At 35.8% G+C, this 14,816-nt stretch overlaps 1 protein-coding gene across 1 annotated transcript in view; it reads left to right on the top strand.

Annotated features, from left to right (window-relative positions):
* LOC121319034 (mucin-19-like) overlaps window positions 1–7,812 on the top strand; it is a 39,282-nt gene extending 31,470 nt beyond the window's left edge. The window contains exons 39-47 of the mRNA XM_041256261.1: window positions 83–152; window positions 1,123–1,232; window positions 1,953–1,984; window positions 2,374–2,533; window positions 3,233–3,270; window positions 4,299–4,406; window positions 4,605–4,644; window positions 6,920–7,028; window positions 7,485–7,812. Of these exons, the coding sequence (XP_041112195.1) occupies window positions 83–152; window positions 1,123–1,232; window positions 1,953–1,984; window positions 2,374–2,533; window positions 3,233–3,270; window positions 4,299–4,406; window positions 4,605–4,644; window positions 6,920–7,028; window positions 7,485–7,659 (842 nt within the window). The 3' untranslated portion in view covers window positions 7,660–7,812. The remainder of the gene's footprint in view (window positions 1–82; window positions 153–1,122; window positions 1,233–1,952; window positions 1,985–2,373; window positions 2,534–3,232; window positions 3,271–4,298; window positions 4,407–4,604; window positions 4,645–6,919; window positions 7,029–7,484) is intronic.
* Window positions 7,813–14,816: the final 7,004 nt, after the last annotated feature.

The following is a 14,816-nucleotide window of genomic DNA, read 5'->3' as shown; positions in this document are numbered from 1 at the left end:
AAAATAAAACAATTATGTTTTATGTATGTTTAACATAAAAGCAAGTCATTTTTAAAGAGTAAGGTTTTTTTTTTTATTTCAGACCAAAACTGCTCTGAGGGATTGGTTTATGGTGCATGTCGCAAAAGGATGGATGATTACTGCCAGGCAGGGTAAGTATAATTGTGACGTAGTATTTCATGCTTAAAGAATCAACGGATCAGATAACAATGAACATAGTTTTATACTGGTTGCAGTATTTTCTGTGCAGTATGTGCCAGTTAATCAAAAGAGTTGTGACACTAACAAGAAGCAACTCGCAATAGAGTTGCAGAACCTCCCCCCTCCCTCAATCACACAGAGAGTGGTGAGGGTATGGAATGGATGATGTTAAGGAAGAATCACTTGGATCGTTTAAGACCCATTCTGACAAAGCTTTGAAATTAATCAGTTACTAGGAACCAGGCAAGCTTACAGTAGATGAACTGAATGACCTACTCTCGTTCAGAAATGTTCTTTTGTACCTGAGTAAAAGTTGCACTGAGGTCTGAAATTGTGTTTTTCCTCAACACTGGGGGTGAAATGCAAGCCCACTTATACATGGAACAAAATTAACTTAACTAATTCACAAATTACCATTATATGTCTTAAAAGTGGAGGATGGCATGTTAGCAGTGTGGAAATATAAATGCATTGCTTCTCAAACCTAGTTGATATAAAAGTATGTATCATTATAATCTAGGGTATCATTACAGTATTGTTCTAATGTTTGTCCACTTTTTTTTTACATCTACAGAATGTAAACAACCTTTCACCATGTGTTTTTACATTGCACACTCTTTTTTAGACTTTTTACCAAAGGTGCACTTTTATTTAAAACTAAGCATCCACTGTATCCAATAGCTATTATAAAATGTTCATAGGATGAGCCTGAATATTTTTAAACAAGGTGCTATAGCAAGTGCTGTCTACACTGTGGACAACTACCAGTAGAACCCTGGGCCTTGATAAATGTCAGTCTTCTCAAACTATTAAACAAGATGCTGCATCTAATGGAATAAAACTGATTCGGTAATTAAGTGAGAACATTTGGTTAACTTGTGTTTTTAAAGTTTCCTAATTCATTTAAAAATGTTTCTTCAGAGAACGTAAATCTGGAAACGACTTGGAAGAAATGACTTCTGGATGCTTCTGCCCCGATGGGCTAATTCGTGCAGATAAAAACAGTGATAAGTGTATTCGAAACTGCACCTGTAAGTAATCATATACTGTACATGTGCTCAGAATACATAAGTGCATCCTCCAAATAAAAACCATTAAGGGAAATGTTAACCTGTATGGCATTGTGAATGGTTATTGTGTGTGAGAGAGGTTCAAGATGTAGATTTGAACATCTCTGGATCCAGCTAGTTTTCTGTGGTACAATCATAAAATTAAGGGGTAAGGGGAAAATAATGGTAACAGATATTAGATTCACAAAATGTGAAACTTAAATTTAAAATCACATAAAATGAAGATGACTTATTTGGCTCATAATAATATAAAGTAACAATTTATATAAATATATTTGTGCTGTAAAATTAACCAGAAGCACAAGGGTGGAATATGATGATGTTAATGCAAGCAGCAACATTTAAACTGAAAAGCAAAGCTGTCTAATATTAACACTTGTGAGTGCAACACTATAATGGACAGAAACGTGAAAATGGGGGTTCCTCTTATCAGTCCTTTAAGTATCACACAGGATATACAAAGAGTTACCCTACAGCTACAAGTAACTGACTAACACTGCTCTAGATTCTAGCTATATTGTGGAATATGTTTTATTTCACAATAATCTTGTTGGCTCTGTTGGAAATGTGTAGGTCAATGGCCATTACGCAAACACAAATGTGAGATAAAACTGACATTTGTTGAGGCAATAAAAAAAATAATCAAAAAAAAAAAAAAAAACCTTTTCTTCCTTTTTGTAGACTGCAAAGGACCAAATGGAGAGCACAAAGAGGTCAGTATTTACAAATATATATGTTCTTAATAGATCTTCTGTAATCTAGAGCCAAGTCAGAATAGAGAGTGAACAAGCGCCCTTTGCTGACCTGTAAGAGGGTTCATGATTGGGAATGTCATAGTAACAATGTTAAAACATAAGAATCGATAAAAAACAATTCCTGTTCTCAATAAGTTTGTACTAAACATGTTTTAGTTTAGTCACTGGCAAGCACAGGTAAATCTAATAGTGCAAGCACTAATACAAAGGAGAAATAAAACTGGACTGGGAGGGTTGACTTCAATATTTGTTTTTGACTTTATTGTGGTATGTAGGGATTTTAAAAATAAAATAAAAAATATTGATGTGTAAATATAAATAATAATTACAGCATTGCTGCTTTTTAGATTGGAGAGACATGGGAATACAATTGCAAAACTTGCACATGTAGCAAAAGCACACTGATGGAAGAATGTGTTAATGAAAAGCATATAATACCCTCCTGTGAGGATTATCAAACTCTGGTATTCAACAATGCAACTGATTCCTGTGAAATTTCACATTGTGGTAAGCATTTCAAACTACGTATGAGGTTCAAAAAAGTTGACATTACATATAGTAATTGCTAATCAGCTAGTTTTGAGCAATTAAACCTGGGAAAGGTAGATGGGAAGTTGCCTCTAGTGTTCAGCCTTTGGAGTTGACTTCTTTGACTCGAATTGTAGTTACTGACTTGGTCGCCTTGGTCTGAGGTTCAAATTATAGCGTTCCGTTTTAAAGCAGTCAGAAGAAGATAGTAAAAGCATCTTAAATAACTCATACAACTCTATCAAAAGTTGAAACAAGACATACATATACAGTCACGCAAAAAAGTAGTAGTCTTTTTATTAAATTTTTATAAGAAAATGGCTCAGATAATCACAATGTAATAATATTATGAAGTTTATGCATTCCTTATATTTTAATAAAGTTTGAAACTGTTCCAAAGTGATGTAAAGTTGCATTCATTAGCATAAACATAATGACAATAAGAGCTATGCAGCTGCAACTATGATGCAGACATATTTTTATTTAATGTGTTATGGACATACTTCCCTTTAATGTTTAAATTTAGTGTTTTAATATTTAGAATCTAGGTCAAAAATAGGAATTAATGCAAATACATATTTAAAAAAGAAATGTAACCAAATGTAGTATTAATAACAGTGTTGATTCCCTTTTTGTGGCTTTATTTGTTTAAACAATAAACATTGTTTTGTTTTCTAGTCAACATAACCTGTGAGCATGAAGGGAAAACATATCAGGTAAACAACAATGTACTTTTATTTTATTTTTTTTCTAATTTGTTTTATTTTTGGTCTACTGCCAAAAGCTAAATGTCCTTAAAAAGGTATGTGGCTGATAATTGGAACTGGAGTAATACTCTTTTTCTATGGGTCTTTCAAGAAGGTATTTTTCCCAATCAATTATTTCTTAAATGTATTATTTTATTGAATTTATTAAGAAAGAAGGTGCTTGGTTTGTAATAGAAAATTGTAATTTAGAAAACCATACCAGTATGCATGACCAACTTACATTAGCCTGTTAAACAAATCGAGACACTTGTAAGGACTATATATATATACTATATATCCATTGATAAAATGGATTCCATAGCATACCAAAAGATATTGGCCAGTCACCTGAAACCTTCCCTACAAAACATGGTTTAAAGCACAACTGGACATTCCAACACAACAACAATCCAAAGCACACATCAAAATCTACTTCAGAATGGTTCGCCAAAGTCCCGATCAAAACATGATTGAGAACACTATGTAACACAATTTTTGTTCCTGGGTAGTAAGTGTTATTTCCTAATTGCTTATGCCTCAAAAGTATAGAAAATGGCTATTATTCCCCACAAACTTTGCTTTTGTGACCAGGACACTGATATTTTGAAATATCACTATTTCCAATGAGAAAACGGGAGCTTTTGAAAAAAACAACATATGAATCCAAATGAACATATATTTATACTAAAGTAATACAAAAATGACTACAAAAGATTTAGAAGTGAGTAGTTTTTCAAGATTTACAATTATACTGTAAATACTGTATACTGTAATTTTTGCTACAAAAGAGTTTTCCTAAAAAAAAAAATTTTTTCGAGATTTTTCTAGAAATTTGTAATTTCCATTGGGGTATGTAAACTTTTGACTACAACTGTGTGTATGTGTTTATGCATGTATGTATTAAAAGTGTTAATTGGGCCACTAAAATGATGAATTGATAAAATAACCTTTTCAGTATTAAGAGAAAGAGTTGTTTGTGTTTGGATTCCTTCATACAGATTGGAGATAAATGGATTGATGCAAAAAAGCCATGTCATTCTTACAGCTGTGTCAAGAGTGGCATTAAAGAGGAGATTCTAGTGTGCCCACTACAAAACTGCCCTGACGTATGTATTCTGTAGTTGTATAATACCTAAATCTGAAAGAATAAAATATAAAATATATTTAAAAGAGGGAAATCATTGTTAGTCATGAGGGAATTTGAAAGAAAGCCAACACTACTTACGAATCTACACCTGTTTGTATAGTTTCTAAACATTGCTTTATTAATTATTCATTAATCATGTTTTGTGTTCAATCTTTAGAGCCAAAAAGTGTGGGACGACAACAAGTGCTGCTACACATGTAAGTTTAAAAAGCTCACATATTACACCATAACAATAAAGAAAAAAGGAGTGATAGTCAGTAGCTAAAGACCAGAGTACTGTATGTGAACTGTCTGTGATTCCCAAAGGGAACATCATCAGTGTACAAAACAGCCAAGTCTTATCTGCTGACAAACCCTTACAACAACAACAATAATAATAATAATAATAATAATAATAATAATAAATAATAATAATAATAATAATAATAATAATAATAATAAACTATTTTATATAGCGCCCTTAAAAGCAACATCTCAAAGCGCTTTACAAACAAACAAAACAGAAAATAGAAACACTCATAAAAATGCCTTTCGATAAAAGTAGGTCTTTAAGCTAGATTTAAAAGCATTAAGAGTGGAAGAATCCCTGATCTCTTTAGGAATGGTGCTCCAAAGTCTTGGGGCATAACAACAAAAAGCCCTGTTGCCCATAGAACGCAGGTGAATAGAGGGAACACACAACAATCCAAGATCAGTTGAGTGAAGGTTGCGTGAAGGGATGTAGACTGATAAGAGATCAGATAAATACTGTGGTGCCAAACCATATAAAGCCTTAAAAGTAAGTAGTAAAATTTTAAAATCAACACGAAACCTGACAGGTAACCAGTGCAGGCCCTCTAGAACAGGAGTGATATGATCCCTTGCATGTGACCTTGTCAGGATGCGAGCTGCTGAGTTCTGAACATGTTGTAATTTGGACGTGTGCTTTTGGAGACGCCTGCATGGAGAGCATTACAATAATCAATCCTCGAAAAAAACTAATGCATGAACAAGCTTTTCAGCTACAGAAGCAGAAAGCAGAGGTCACACCCTAGCGAGTTTCTAAGGTAGAAAAATTATGCCTTAACAGTATATTGCACATGAGGTTCAAAAAGTTAATCCAGGATCAAAAATAACTCCCAAATTTCTCATTTTGGATCTAAACTCAAGCATGGTACCATCAACTAACAAGTTTACAGCACTGGTTTTACATAACTGGTGAGCAGTGCCTAGCAACCCAGCCTCTGTCTTGTCACAGTTAAAATGCAGAAAGTTTTGTGACATCCAATTCTTAATATCAGAAATGCAATCAGCAAACACAGAGGCAGCAACATCAACATCAGATTCAGTATGCACAATAATTTGGGTGTCATCTGCATAAAAATGATAATTCTGGTCATGTAATCTTAGTTTGTGACCAAGGGGAAACATGTAAATGCTAAATAGTAGAGGGCCCAAAATTTAGCCTTGTGGGACACCAGATGTTACCATCCCAACCTCAGAACTAAAACCGCTGAGAGAGACAAAAGGTTAACGCCACGTGTGGAAGGGTGTGGGAAAACACAAGGCAGACACAAAGCTTAAATAAGAAATGCCGGCACAGGCACCCAGATTTATTAGTCCACGCTCAGTTGGCAGGTTCTTCTGTGACAGTTCGGGGACACTCTAGCAGCAATGGTATTGTGCCCTGTCTTCGTAATTCACACATTCAGGTAAAATAAGTAAAAGCCAAAAGGAAAAAGGAAAACAAAACACTTTAAGGAAAAACCACAAAATAAAGTATGCAAGTTTTTAATGGCGGCTCGTTGCTCCCTCTAGCAGTGGAAACCCTGAGAAACAGGCAGTGTTCAATATCGTCTCTTATACAGTGTGGGACAGCTCAGTCCCGCTAAGCTAAATATTCAAGATAGTGTCTTAAGCTAGAGTTGTCGCACTGTCTCACTTCAGAGTATCATTTCAGAGTATCAGGATTCCACCGTGAAGTCACACTCCAGTATACCTCCTGTATGAGCCAGCAAGGATACAAAACAGTGCCCTTTTATTTAGTCATTCACCCCGTATAGTCCCACCCGCTAGACAATGACAGAGCATCAGCTGATTTCTTCACAGCTGACTCCTGCCAACAAGACATTGCCTGACAGTGTGGGAATACACAGGGTGTCCGAACTCCCTACAATCTCACACATGCCCCCAACATCCAGTCCAGATCCCTCCCCTCTTAAACCCAGTAAGATAAGACTGAAACCATTTTAGTGCAATGCCAGAAATGCCAAACCTTCTAACCTATCAAGTTGGACTGCTAGTTTTGAAACCTGGAGTTACTGTCTCACTCTGAAAAAAATCATCTTGTAGGACTAGGGTATTATTTAAACATGTATCTTTTCTATATAATGCAATTTAAAACAATTTGTTACTACATTAAAAATATATTTAGAAAAGTCAATTCAGAGGTTTGTACCCCACAATTTTAAATAATCAATGTTCTTGTTTTAGGTAAAGAATCATGTGTACCAAAGCCCTCTAATAGAACTATACAGATAGAAGATTGTTCAGCAGTTGTGGCAGTGACTGAATGTGAAGGCCAATGCCAATCTGGATCAAGGTATGTAAATGACCATGTTGCAAAAACAAGAGTGTTCAAGCTTGTTTAACATAATGTATTCAAAACTCCTACATAATTAATACATTAAAATATGACCAAAATCAACTTTCACCAAATCTACTGTGTCTTAATAAATGACATTAGGTTTGCCTATAACATATTTGTGTGTAAGATGGTACACTCATTTAAACCTTTTGCATATATTTGAATACTGTTTTTCTAAACTGTTTCATACATCTTTTTCTGTGCTTTGTATATCAGGGTTTTGCACTGTGAAGATCATCATCTGTAATTGGTCTTGTGTCTCATCTCACAACCAAAAACAATGTCATTTACAGTACTACTAAATAGAAACATGTCTTCTCTGCTCCATTACATGGCCAGATGTGGATGTGCCAGATGTGGGTGCACTATTAACAGAAAGCTTTGATGCTAACTTGGGTTTTTATTTTTTAGCTTCTTTTTAAACACTGATTCCCGTTCCGGTTCTATGATGACGATTTGCAAGTGTTGCCAGCCCAAGACTGAGGAAAAAAGAAATGCAACTTTGGCCTGCTCTGGATCCAATACCACACTTTTTGAGTACACTTATATAACAGAATGTAACTGTGAGCACTGTCCTGGGAAATAATTTCCAATTCAATATGTATTTTTATTGTATTTCCAGTAACAAGCTGTTGAAGTTAAATTACAATGAAACTCTTTCTGGTGATGGTATTATTAGTGCACCTCGTTTTGCTTTAAACTATTGAAATCAATAAAACTTCTTGCATTTATATTACTATATATGCATGATTACTGTGTTATCTTATTTATTCAACACATACATGTGAAGGGACAGCATATGCATTCTATATACAAGTATGGCTTTTTAGCAGATAGAAAAGATTATGTTTTTATAATATACATTCTCTGTAATTGCATTTAATATATACAATATAATACAGAAATAAACAATTATTAATGTTACACATGTTAGTTTCTGAATGAGACTATAGTTTCATATTGGAAAATTTGTATGTTTGTAATTTACTTTGGATTTTGTTGACTTTCTTAGTGTTAATGACTTGTTTTGACAATTACAAACAATTGTTTCTGCAGATCCTCCTCCCTCTCGGCTGGGACCGGACGCAGATCCTCCCCCTCTCTGGCGACTGGGAGCGGCGGCGGCTCCTCCCTCTCTGGCTCTGGGGGCGGCGGCCCGGCTCCCTCCTTGCGATGCGCGGCGGCGGCCCCGGCTCCCTTCTGTGGCGGAGCGGCGGCGCGCATCCCCTCGTGCTCTGGGAGCGTCGGCATCCTCCTCCCTCTCTGGCTCTGGGAGCGACGGCAGATCCTCCTCCCTCTCTGTCTCTGAAGCTCCTCCTCCTCTCTCGCTCTGGGAGTATGCTTACTGGTTTACATTCTCTAAGTAAGCCAGGGAACATAAGGAAAAGTTTTTAATTTAACAAAATTGAAAACAGCCAAAACTGGTACTATCATTACTACAAACTAGCTATCCATATCCAGACAATTCCATACCAGAAAAAGAAACAAGAAAAACATTTAAACTTATTTAGTCAATGGCAGCACACCAAATTTTGTCCACTTGATTTGCCCAACAAGGATTATGCAAGTTTGATCCACTTGCTTGAACTAATTTAGTCCCATTCCTAATCCCAAAGCTGATTAGATCATTGTGATCATCAGTTAAACTAGATCAAGTTTAGCACATTGCAGCGTACTAAACAAGACCCATGCAGCCACAAAAAGGATCCACATTAAATAGAATATGTTAGTCCCGTGAAGTTCAAGACTAAGCTAGTATGCGTCCTCTGATTTGTCCCATTTTTTTCAATATGTATTTGCAAATCTGTGTAATATGGATTATACACATGAACATTTTATTCTTTAAGTTTCTTTTGTCTGTGTTACATCACTCCAGAGTAAGTTATTATTTTTTTTTTTAATAAACATAAGCACTTTAAACTTCTAATACAGTACAACCTTAAGCCCTTAAAAATGGCCATGGTAATTTTACAAGGTATCATTACCATTTCAATTGCTTTTCTAATATTAACACTGAGCACTGTGTGTTTTTTTTTTTATTATTATTATTGTTCTACTAACTCTACTAACCATAACCATACATTATGCTTTACAAGGCTTTCACATATTACACTGCTATGTTATTTTTTTTTTCATACTGTAACAACCAAGGATGTGAAGCCCTATCAGCCAATAAGATGATCACAACACTTATTCCCACTGTGGGTGCTTTTCAATCAAATGAAAAATAGAGAGACACTGATATATATCAACATAAAATATACTTTATTTTATGAATACAATTAAATAACATGAAGGACGAGGCAATTAAAAGATAAAAAACGAATCATATAGCAGTATTTTAAGTATAAAAGACATAGAAACTTTCTTCAAGATCAAGACAGAAATATCTAAAGTTAACATTTGAGCAAGATTCAGGGGGTTTGAGTTGGGGCTGTTTAATTAATGTGTACCATTATTAACTCTCTGTTTAAAGGCACAATCTTACGCACTTCCCCTGTCTAGTGTTTTTGCTTTGTAGCAAGCGTTTAGACTTTCAAAAAATGCCTAAACCCCTATTCAACTGCTTCTGCTCTACTGAACCCAACGTTCTCCAATCTTCTGCAATCCGGCTGACAATCTATGGCTGCAGCTTTGGCCCCTGCCACCAAATCATCTTACTCTACCAGCTGGTCAACATTTACTACCTTCTGTGCTCAAATGCATATTAAGCATATTCTGTTCAATCAAGATTGCATCCTAGCCTTCATCATTCATGCAAGAGACTCTTCACTTGACTCCTACCTCCATTAAATCGTTTCCGGAATCCAGCATTCCTAATAAACTAATGTCGGTACCTTGTCCAATGATCCTGTCCATCCCTGCAGTATGTCTAAAGGTCCTTTCACACTGAGCGCGTCACTTCAAGCATCAAAGTCTGGCATAAATTCTTTTTTTTTTTTTTTTTTTTAATACAATACATCCTATGGAGGCATTTACTCTGGACGCGTCGCGTAAAACCGACTGTGTCAAAAATAGACCTATTTTTCTGTGTGTGTGTCGGCCGTAAATTTGTCTTTCTAACCAATCACACTCCAGCTCTCGCCTCCTCTTCGGCATGGCAACAAACATCAGCAGGTAGCCCCTACTGTATTTTATTGACACAAACATAAAATCGGCCTAATGAAAATTAGTAATTTAAAACAGTAGATATAGATAATTGAAACAAAGAGAGCACCAGTAAATAAAACAAGAAAACTCTTTCAAGGATTTTTAATCCTTAGCGGTCCATTTATTCAGTGCTTGTTAGGCGTGTCAGGTCATGTTCGTTTTCACACGTGCTGTTTATTTTACATGCGCTGTTTAAATTTTTTTTTTTCATAGTAAAAAATATTTAAAAGGCACTGAATCGCAAAAGGACGCTCGGTACTGCATCTCCAGCCAAGCCCCACCCCTTGTTCGCTGTATTTTTCACATACCTCTTTATAGACCTGCATACTGATAAATCCTCTCCTGATCACTCATTTTATCACCAAACTCTTCAATAATGTGATCCAAGTCCTTATTTTATTACTATAACATCTCAAAAAGCTCTGCAAATGTCTGTGATATTCTCTGAGCGCTGGATGCAGAAGCAGCTATCTCCTTTGTTTATGTCCATGTCATCTCTGTGGTACATGGGGCTATCAGATACAGATTTTATTTTATTTTTTTGGTTTCATTCGGCTCCTATCTGTCTCACTATTGAAAGATTTTCTCAGCTTTTTCCAGAGAAAAAAAGACTAGAAACCTGTGCTTTAAGTCTTTTTGATGATGTCGGACAGGGTCAGGGTCCGACATCAGACTGGAAAATTGTAATGTCAGACCTGGTCCGACATAGGACCCTTGGTGCCTGAGTGCTTCAGTACACAGGTCTACACCATCTGGTGTTTAAACAACACCCTTGGGGGCCATGCAGACATCAAGCATGGCTAAATTCCACGCTTGCATGTCCTGCACAACGTCCCCTGCCAGTCGATAATGCCGACCCTGGAGATGACCCCGCCGGCCCTAGAGCTGACCCCGCCTGCACCGGGGGTCACCCTGGATGTTACAGAACTGGATGTCAGCATTGCTAAGGACCATGATGCGATTTCCTTCAGAAGCAGCCCCTATCTCCCCTGACCATTCCTTTGGACCAGCGGTAGAGGAACTGCTGCAGCGCTCTCTTCCGGTATAGGAGAGAACTTTAGAACATTTACCAGTCCAATAAGAACAGTGACAAGTGCCAGCACTATTCCAGTCGTGCATAAAGAAACCATTTTAAAGCCAGGTCTGTGATCACAGCCTTAAGTATTGGAGTCTACAGAAAATTGCTTCAGTGTTCTGGGAGTAATTGAGAGGTTACTGGCAATATAGCATATAAGCAATACAAACAAGTTTTTCACCTGGAGAAAATAAGATAGGCTACTCTCTTCGAGGCTGTTTTTTTTTTTTTTTTTTTTTTACCATTGAAAAAGTACTGACACCAATTACAACTTGCATTCATATATCTGTATTTGTCCACATCCTGACTATTCATTGCAAAGCACCTCTGACATGGAACGAGGCTACCAAGGTAATATAAACCCATACCAACCCAACAAGACCGCCTCTCTTTGAACCGGTTTAAATTAACAATAATTAACTTAAACTATATCTCCAAGAGACAGCACTAAATAATCAGATTTGTTTTGTTTAATGTCAGGTTAATTTATCAAGCCACCAAAGCCTTGTTAAATATAGTCACATATTTGCTGCTAAGATTTACAGATTCTGAATCTCTTATGTTTTGTTAAAACATCAAATACAGTGGTCTGTTCTAACATTGTGCCCAGTTTTATTAAAACCCTTCTGTATCCAGCATAAAACCACTTATACCTTGTTTCCATGAACAGCCAACTCAAGTTGACTCAAGTGCATTCGAATTGGTCTGAACTCTCCCAGAACTTGAGTTGATGGACAACTGGAGTTGATGAAAAAGGAGGTGTTTCCATGGTTTTCCCAGTTACCCGAATTATCACAGGAGTTGGGCAGGAAATAATTGCGAGTTAAAGGTCAAGACGTGCATTCACTGCAGACGGTATTACAGTTAAATTGTCAGTGATTTAAAAGATAAATTCATGTAGATATTCTTTCACATTTGTTTCATGCAGTACATACACCTCTGGCAGACTGGTACGCAGAACAGGGAAAGAAGTGCTGGACAAGGGAAATAATGTGTCAGATGTCAAAATGGAAATAAGAATGGCAGTGAGGAAGCCAATTTGCTTAAAAAACATTAAAAATTAGACATTTACAAAGGATTTTAAAAATCTGGAATTTATCTGATGCGATCAGAAACCCAGAGGCACTCTAAACTGTGCCTGTTATATTAAGCATTTTTCGTGTTGGTTTTCTTTTTTTTTTTTTTTTTTTTTTTTTTTTTTTACAAGGGTTTAGTTAACACGCAAATGCATTGCATTTTTCTTTGTGACCGTGCAAGTATAAAACGGCAATTCAAAAAAAAGTCACAATCCCCCAAAGTAGCAAATCTGCCGACTTTAATACTAGCCAAAATGTCCCATTATACGGTATGTTCCTGCCCACTACAACATTTTTGATTGTCATTTAGTGATGTAATTTCATGTACATTTCTACCTTACAAAGAAAGCAGGTCACCTAAGATAAAGGTCCTTCACAATGCAACACACAACTAAATAACTGAGAGAAACACACACACCAAATAAATAAAATCCTCTGCACTAATGATTTGATACATTATATTTAAGTTAAGTATTGTGGTAGACTAATACATGTCCATTCTCTAAACATTTGAAGGAAACTCAGATACTGATCACTCAATTCATTCAGTAGGTTTTTCTTTTGCTTTATTATCGTATTAGTATAGTACCTTCCATATTGCTTACTAAATGTGAAGCAATGTTCTTGCCATGTAGAATTAAACTGAAAAAAATATTACCTTTGGGATAGTTTTGCAAAATTCAATCCAATGACATGGCCTGGGTTCAGAATTCAATTGCTATTTTTCTCTCCTTATAATAAATTGAATGGGGTCCCTGAAGCAATCAGGGAAAATTATTAGTGTAAACTTATGAACTACTCAAGGTATTGTTTAGAAACATCTGTCTGGAGCTGTTTTGTCACAATAACTCCAATCACTATTTTGGACTTACAGCAAAATGTAGGATCCCAGAGCCCACATCGTGAGAGAGTTCGGTGGGGATCAAAAATGGTCAGGTGCTGCCATTCCTGAAAATTTATTAATATGACACTGAAGCACCACGAACAGTGATACCATAATTACAACACTAGATGACATAAAGAAAGGTATAAAGTCTTGAAGGAACATTTGTCAGTTGCTAATTTTAAAAGTTATTGTCAAACCAACAGAAAACAATATTTAAATCTTTTATTCAACAGCTATAACACCCTTTGTATAAATTGAATTTTCCTCAATTGATAGAAGCTACTCTGCTGCTTTGTCTGTGATATGTGTGTTAGAGAATCTTTTGCTCATTTAAATTATAATTTACACTAGAAAGAAAGGTTGAATGGGGAAATGAGGATGCTATTGCATAACAATCTGAACCAATGCATGCTCTACAGTGTTCAATTAAGAAAACATTTAAGACACAAACCCAGGCAGGTTTTATTAAGCTGCCAGTGAAGCCTGGGTTGTCTCTAACTGCTGTGTAATGGATGTCAAAGATCAAAATTATCCAGTGAATAGAGTTTCTTCAAATGTGTCTGCAGCGTGGAAAAACTTACATTACAACAACACATATAGAACAGTTTCTTCTTTCCTTCTAAAAGTGTACACCTTTAAACTGATTCAACTTGATGTGTTCCAACCACAGTCCCACAGATAGTAGTACTTGTTAATATTTGATATGCGTGTAAACATGCTAACCTACATTAGTATCATGATTGTGGCCAAACTTTTCATTATTTTATTTCCGTAACTTCTCCAGCATCATCACTAAAGCCCATTTCAAAAGGCAGATGTTTCATTTTTAAATGACCACCAGCTTGGAAGCTGCCAATGTGTAATGGATCTGTACACCCTAAATGAAAGTCTGATAAACAAGCAAAGAATGAAATATCTATAACACAAGAGAAGCAGGGCAAATATAATGCTGCAGCCACTAATAAGAGATAAAAAAAGAAGTGCTGTAGAACCTTTAATTGGTATACTATATACTGTGTGACACAAAACCATGAATGTCCAAAATTACCGAAACATAATAACATTTTGAAGTTTAACAACACTGGTAGAAACAGAGCAGTGACAATGAGAGGTATGCAATAGTTCAGTGTCACCTTTACTTTTGTAAATGTGAATAGTGATACAAGGCATTTTAAATGTGTACTGTAATGTCACCTTGCCATCTTAAATCAGTTCAGGAGACAGATACAATATAGTCCCCTATATACACTAACTTTATATTTGTAGCATTCAAATAGCAAATAGTAATTCATAAATCACATATGTAGTTGTCAAGGTTTCTTGCAAACCTATCTTTGACACCCTGCAGCCTAAAGGGAAATATTTCATTTTTTGTATTATTATTTGAGAGTAGCTCAGGTCTTTACATGCTAAAGCTATTTTTGCAGGGATTCATATCCTTACAGAGCACTGCCAAGAACAGGTAAATTCCTTTACTATTTATTTTAACAAAAAAGTCATTTTTACAGGTATAATGGGCTTTATATTACCTATAATATATATATATATATATATAT

This window comes from Polyodon spathula, chromosome 7, assembly GCF_017654505.1.
Source record: "Polyodon spathula isolate WHYD16114869_AA chromosome 7, ASM1765450v1, whole genome shotgun sequence".
In the NCBI taxonomy this organism is placed as follows: domain Eukaryota; kingdom Metazoa; phylum Chordata; class Actinopteri; order Acipenseriformes; family Polyodontidae; genus Polyodon; species Polyodon spathula.
This window is presented reverse-complemented; position numbering and strand designations above follow the sequence as displayed.